Source organism: Phallusia mammillata, chromosome 1, assembly GCF_965637545.1.
Source record: "Phallusia mammillata chromosome 1, kaPhaMamm4.hap1.1, whole genome shotgun sequence".
Classification (NCBI taxonomy): Eukaryota; Metazoa; Chordata; class Ascidiacea; order Phlebobranchia; family Ascidiidae; genus Phallusia; species Phallusia mammillata.
Window position 1 is genome coordinate 35,889,554 of NC_137252.1, and position 6,201 is coordinate 35,895,754.

The 6,201-nt window shown below is 38.0% G+C and overlaps 1 protein-coding gene across 1 annotated transcript; it reads right to left on the reverse strand.

The window, feature by feature from the left end:
• Positions 1-145: 145 nt before the first annotated feature.
• Positions 146-3,818, reverse strand: LOC145209603 (cysteine dioxygenase 1-like). The gene is made up of 5 exons (XM_080079920.1): positions 3,512-3,818; positions 2,384-2,461; positions 1,769-1,926; positions 879-1,048; positions 146-643 (listed from the first exon to the last, which is right to left on the reverse strand). Exons 1-5 carry the CDS (start codon positions 3,745-3,747, stop codon positions 629-631), a joined length of 657 nt encoding a protein of 218 aa, XP_079936046.1. The 5' UTR covers positions 3,748-3,818; the 3' UTR covers positions 146-628.
• Between the last annotated feature and the right edge of the window lie 2,383 nt (positions 3,819-6,201).

Consider the following 6,201-nt stretch of genomic DNA (forward strand, 5'->3'; position numbering starts at 1 on the left):
TTTGAGTGGACACGACTTAAAAATAGTTTATTCTGAAACACATTCCAGTATCTTGAGCACGAATCAAATTCATTGTTGGATAATTTTACTAAACTGTATCTTTCCAATTTACCTTCCTTTTTCTTATGACGTCACAAAACAAATGTGCAAATATTTCTGCTTATTTTTTGTGGCAAAAAACACAGAAAAAGCGAGGCACCAAATCAACGACAACCCGTATCCAATGGTAACAACAACAACAACACAAAAAAATAACCATGTCATAACAGTAATTAAAAACGAGTTAGTAAAGGTTTGTGTATTTTGTGAAACGAGTTAACAGTGACAATGACTATCAATGTTCAGTGATAATTTATATTTATGTCAATAAAAGTAATCGGATTCTGCGTTTCTTGTTCATACGTTTTTCAGGTCATTAGAAATTTCAACATTTATAAACGTAATCAGTCTTTGTCTGTATTCTAAAAGCAACTTTACCAAACCAAATCTTGCAAAATTTTGTTCACAATTGTTACAGAACAATGCTCATTGCTGCATCAATTGTGACGTCATTCCTCTAACAGAAGTGCAGTAAAGCGGAACTTGTTTGGGATGAACTTTTTCGAAACGTCTACTGCGCATGCGCGGGCTACTGCTGCTTTCTCTGGAGAAATAAACCGATGAATAAATCTTCTATAAACTGACAAGGTTCGAATAAGTGAAAAAACAGGACAAAATTATATTTATTTCAACAATATTTAAATGTTTTATTGGTAAAACGGCAAACCATAGAACCTAGTATTAGTGAAAAATCGTAACTTTGAACTCTTTGAAATCGTAAATGTAGTTGTAATTCTCTCAAATATCGTTTTGGTCAAAAATCGCCACTTTGAACTTACATAACAAACTTTTTCTCCATATTTGGTGTGGAATGTGACATTGCACTTGACCTTGTGGCCGCTTCTTTCGTCGAAACTCTGACACATGTTGAAGGGTGGGGAATAAAGATGGAGACTCACTGCTTTGTTGGTGTGAGAGCGGTTCTCGACCCGGTGAAGTCCGATCGAATCTGGAACAAGCAAACTTCGAATGATAAACTGAGCTACACAGGTTCGGTGATGACGAACGTTAAATCCACATACACCGCTGCCCTACTGTGTATCTCGACGTATCAAGCGGTAATGCTCATACTTTTACAGTAACCAAAAACCTAGAAATGCTTTCCACAGGGTGAATTAAAAGTAAGAACATTTTTGTTTCACCAACTACGAACAGGTGTGTTCAGTTTTGTTACAAAGATATTGGTAAATATATTGTATTGTAATAAAAAAAAAAGTATAAAGACAACCTAAGTCAGGCATATTAAAGGCGTCATACCGAATCAGCCGGTCTCGCAAGCATTCCCATAAATGAAAAGGCACAGACTAGGAAAATCTATCCTGCGGTGGGATTCAAACCTGCGACGGGAATCTTTCCGGGACTCGCGCTCTACCAACTGAGCTACACAGGCTCAGTGGAGACAACCTATTGAGCATTGTAAATAAACCGTTTGATTATCTGCGACTGGGATCGTCTGTTTAAACGCGACGATTTCTGCATGAACACAGTCAAATCGTAACGGAGGTTTGTGTGCTTAAAACAATGACCAGAGTTTTAACAATAAGCGCAATACCCAGTGTGTTACCGAATGATTGACTGACAGAGCAAATACATTTCTCCAACTACATCCAAAGACCGCAAGCTACATCCAATGACCACAAGGTACATCCCATGACCGCAAGACACCCACCGTTAATGTAAGCCACGTGATCCTTCTCATACGCTGTGACGTCAGTTACGTTCATCGGTCGCTTTTTCTTTTCACTCGGCCACGAATATTTGGTTTCGGTCAACGATCCGTCCATTATCTTCATGAAACAGTGTGAATCCGAGTGGTCGTGGATGGCGCTAGAGAGATACAACATGACGTCAAAAGTTGCGAATCAGCTATAATCGCTTATTAGTGGCGAGCTCATAGTGGTTTAGCTTGACCGACTATTTAGTGTGCAAGCTAAATAGATTTGAAATTTTGTGTAAAGCAGTGTTTCCCAAGGTATGGTTCTTTTTTTTATAACAAGGGTGCTTCTTAACTTTGCTTTGTATCGTTTTGTTTTTGTTTTTCATTGCATTAAAACTGTAGCGTAACAATAATTTTCTGGCAATTTTGTTTGACGTGTAATCGGTTGATTTTGTTTGTGACCTTGTATTTCAGCGCACACCCTTATTGGGTCGCGAGAAACCACAAACAAATTTAAGGAATATTTGGGTCGCAACAGAAATACATTTGAAATTTTGTAAAAGTTTTTAAAAAAGTTCACATGTAAATATTTCACGTCTGGCTGCACACATGTACCACGTGACTTACCTTCCGTGTCCCTCCCCCCAACAGACGAGGATCAAATTGTATTTCCCGTTTCCTTCGTCGATCAGGTTTCGGGTGTATCTGGAAAAAAACAGTAAAAATCTGAAGTGAAAATGAAAAAAAAATGAAAATCTGAAGGTCAAATCTGTGTACAAGTGGTTTTCAAACTGCATACCGGGGCCCTAAAGATTTTTAAATACGCCGCAAATAATCCGAGTGCTACTCTTATTTTTATGTGTTAGAACTCGTTGGTTTCCACACAAGTTAAAACTTTTAAGTTCGGTCTTGTTTGTTACTAAAAACATTTTCACCACCGCATTTAATTGCAAATCATCTTTTCAATGAGTTTTTGTTTTTAAGCGTGTCCCCAAAAAAACATTTGGTTTGTTGATTTGCAGTAATCTCACAAAATTTGAAAACCAGCTACAAACAAATTTGTTCATTTGATTGCAATTTTGTTTTTAGATTTGTTTTACTGACACTGTTGCTTGAAATTAATGACAGTGCTATCACTAAGATATCAATATTTGATGCAAACACAGACCGAGTTGAACTTAAGTTTAAACTGAAAAACAAGTTCAAAGTCAATCATTGATTTTCGCCATGACACGAAGTAAACATTGGAAGGCAACCCACCTTCATAGTCGTGTTTGACGACAACGACCACTAACATGAGATAGCGAGTTGTGATTGGTTGATACGAGGGTGTGGCTAATTACGGTTGACTAAATATGGGCGGGGCTGCTTGTGATTGGTTGAATTTTGGGGTGTCGGCCGCGTGTTGGTATTTCTTCGACCGCTAACCTCTTTTAGTGACGTCATAATACCGTGTCGACAACAAAGGGATTTAGTGTTGCGTATTAATTGCTGGTGATAAAAGAAAACCGCATTGTACATATTGTGGGCGATACCGTAAATGTAGCAAATTCTCCAAAATGAAAAGTTTAATTTTGTTCGCAATAACCTCCACGACTTTGTTTCAATAATTTGTCGTTTTTTCTTATTAGATTTGGATTGTTTTCACAAATTAAAGCAATAATGTCTGAAGCACGACGGGTTGAGGTTTATCAACAAAGCAAAAAACTTGCATTTGCAGGCGAAGTAATTTTATGAGAAACTCAGATTTTCTACCTGTGTGTGTCAAATACAGCAGACTCCTTCCAGTCATCCACTTTCGCCCGATACGAACTAAGGTATTCCTTCACCTCATCCACGTTAATGTTGTCTTCATCGAAAATCGCGCGAAGTCCTTTTGTGACGTCATCGAGGTTTCGGGGTCGCGGTAGAGACTTGGAGGGGGGCTTGAAAAAGGCGACAGGGGGTGCAATTACGTCACTAACCGTGGGGCCTTGTGTGTCGGTAGCCATGGTAACAATGTCGTTTGATAAATTTACAAAAACTTTTCTGAAAAAAAAGGTAAAAAAATTTATCAATGAAAAACACTTAGGCTGATGGTAACTTCATTTTTTTCAAATGTTATTTTAATTCCCCATCCGCAAACACTTTATGCTATAAGCTCAAATCTTCAATCTAACCCTCACTAGCTTGTCTGCTACACAACCTGAAGCCTTTTGTTTCAATATCACAGCACAATGCCCCCCAACCTCTTCAGTGAGTGGCAACATAGTGTGGTGTTACAAAACAAACAATAGTTTGGATTCTGTTCAACGAACCCCCGGGCAAAGACGAACAACGAAATGACCATCTTGCGTAACAGATAATTCCATTGCTTGCAACAAATTGTCGGCTGTTAACTGTATAATCAGCATGTTACGTGCACAATTTTGTACGTTAAAAGCGGGTTAATCAACGAGCTTCGTGCATTCAATTATAACGCTTATGTAACATGCAAAACTATGAAAAAGTCAAGCAGTTTTGGCTGGTTTGCAGTGAAGCTGTCCATATTGCAGCAAAATATAACTACAAACAAAAATATAATGTATTCATTTTTCAAAATAAAAACTTCGCTCAACTTTTGTACGATTAAAAAGGTACCTCTGTTTTTAACGCTTTTCGCATGGACTAAACACAACTGACACTTGCTTACGCTCTACAAACCAGTAAGAATGCCGATACAAAACGACTGTACCTGTCTACATGCAGTCTAATAATAGCTCTGTTTCAGTATATGCGACTGCCTGCCGTTTTAGCGGAAGTGACGCATACTTTAGTATGAGTTCAACCTTTTGCAATGCGTTCAACCAAATCGTTTTACTAGCCTGCTGTGACTGTGGCAATACATACATTATTACTTGTACATGAACAATAAACTGAAATCCGACTGAAAAAGCGACGTTTTGTTACGGTGCACCATACAAGCTGAAACATAACGAAATTGCGCTATAGTTAAGCATAGATTCGTTAAAAACAGCTTTTAAGCTGCAAAAGCGTCGGGTAACAATTTAATGAATAATAATATTTCAAGCTAAACGGCCCAGTTATTTAAGCTTACAAGAGCTCCAAAAACTATTCCAGTTTGTTTGGCAGTGACTAAATTCCCTATCTCAACGTCCACTCCTAATGAAATCTGATCCAACCGAGACACAACATAAATACACACGTTGTCAAGCAGTTTTCAAATGTGACTTGAAAATCCCCATATGTCTTACGTCAACTCTCACTTAAGACGAATATTTTTGGACGACAAAAAACCTCAAGTGACAATTGAAACACAAAAGAGTGACGTAACGGCAATGGAATTGTCGCTTTAATCTTTTTCTTGCTCAGATTTTCTCCATAAAATCCACATTTTGTTTCATTAACCTTATTGTGCTTTCAAAATGGTGGCAATAAAATGCAGGTTTTTACGTTTACGTCCTGCCTACTTTTGTATTGGTTACACATTTTCGTTTCACTTTTAACAAGAACATGGCGACTGCTTCCTGCCATACAGCTGACTAGTATTACACCCGTTACTGAATTACACTAAAACTTGCTGACAGGTTTTGAAGCCACGGCATATGTTCGGTTGAACGGATTTGGATGGTTTGAACAGGTACAAAGCTAAAGCCAGCAGCACAATGGCCTATTGCACAGCAGTTTATAGAAAACCACTGGAGTGTAAACACCCAGACTTAACCACGTGGCAGTTTAGCAGGTTAGCTAAGGTTGGTGGAACAATGTGATTAAAAAACTTGACATGCAATGGCGACATTCGCTTAACACAACAACATGCAGTCTGACACATGCCTGTTGACTGATTGCAAAATAAACAACTGCATATGCTCTGCTGAATAGACTGTAGGCCCTTTTCCTTCTTGTGCATTACATGGCACAAAACATATGCGATACTTTTTTCATCTGTACAACATTTTGTCGAATTTTCACCGTTACCAAGTAATTCGGGCCAGGATCGAATTGTTTCTGACTCCCGCTTAGCTGCAACCGCACGCTCTCTGTTGCGTCATATAGAGCTCTATGACGTTTCGTCACGCCTCGAATCATTATTTCCATGAATTATAAATTGTTTCAGCAGACAAAAAAATGCTAAGAGTGTTGTGTGAAATATTGGTGCAACAAGCAATGTTACATGAAATGTAATATGAGATCTGTGTTTTATTCATATAATACCCTATTAAAGTGTGGTACACGTACTGAAAATCTAACACAAATTTTGTTTCACCTTATTTATACGTAAACAGAAAATTACTTTTGATAATTAATCGAAGATTTAATAGTCCGGGAGTTGAACTTCTATACAGCAAACTAAACTGACAGAGCTAATTTAATAACTAAAGCAAACTTGAATGGCAGATTGCGAATGACCCAATGCCCTTAAAAGTACTGATTTAAAGCATATTTTGATATTTTTGGCTCGCGAC

Bases quoted from the DNA above. Each gene is read 5' to 3' on its own strand.
- LOC145209603 (XM_080079920.1), bottom strand. From the start codon at position 3,747: ATGGCTACCGACACACAAGGCCCCACGGTTAGTGACGTAATTGCACCC. The intron at 2,462-3,511 runs GTAGAAAATCTG...GTTTTTTTCCAG, and splicing joins GCTGTATTTGACACACACAG to ATACACCCGAAACCTGATCG. The intron at 1,049-1,768 runs GTGGGTGTCTTG...TGCTTGTTCCAG, and splicing joins TCACGTGGCTTACATTAACG to ATTCGATCGGACTTCACCGG.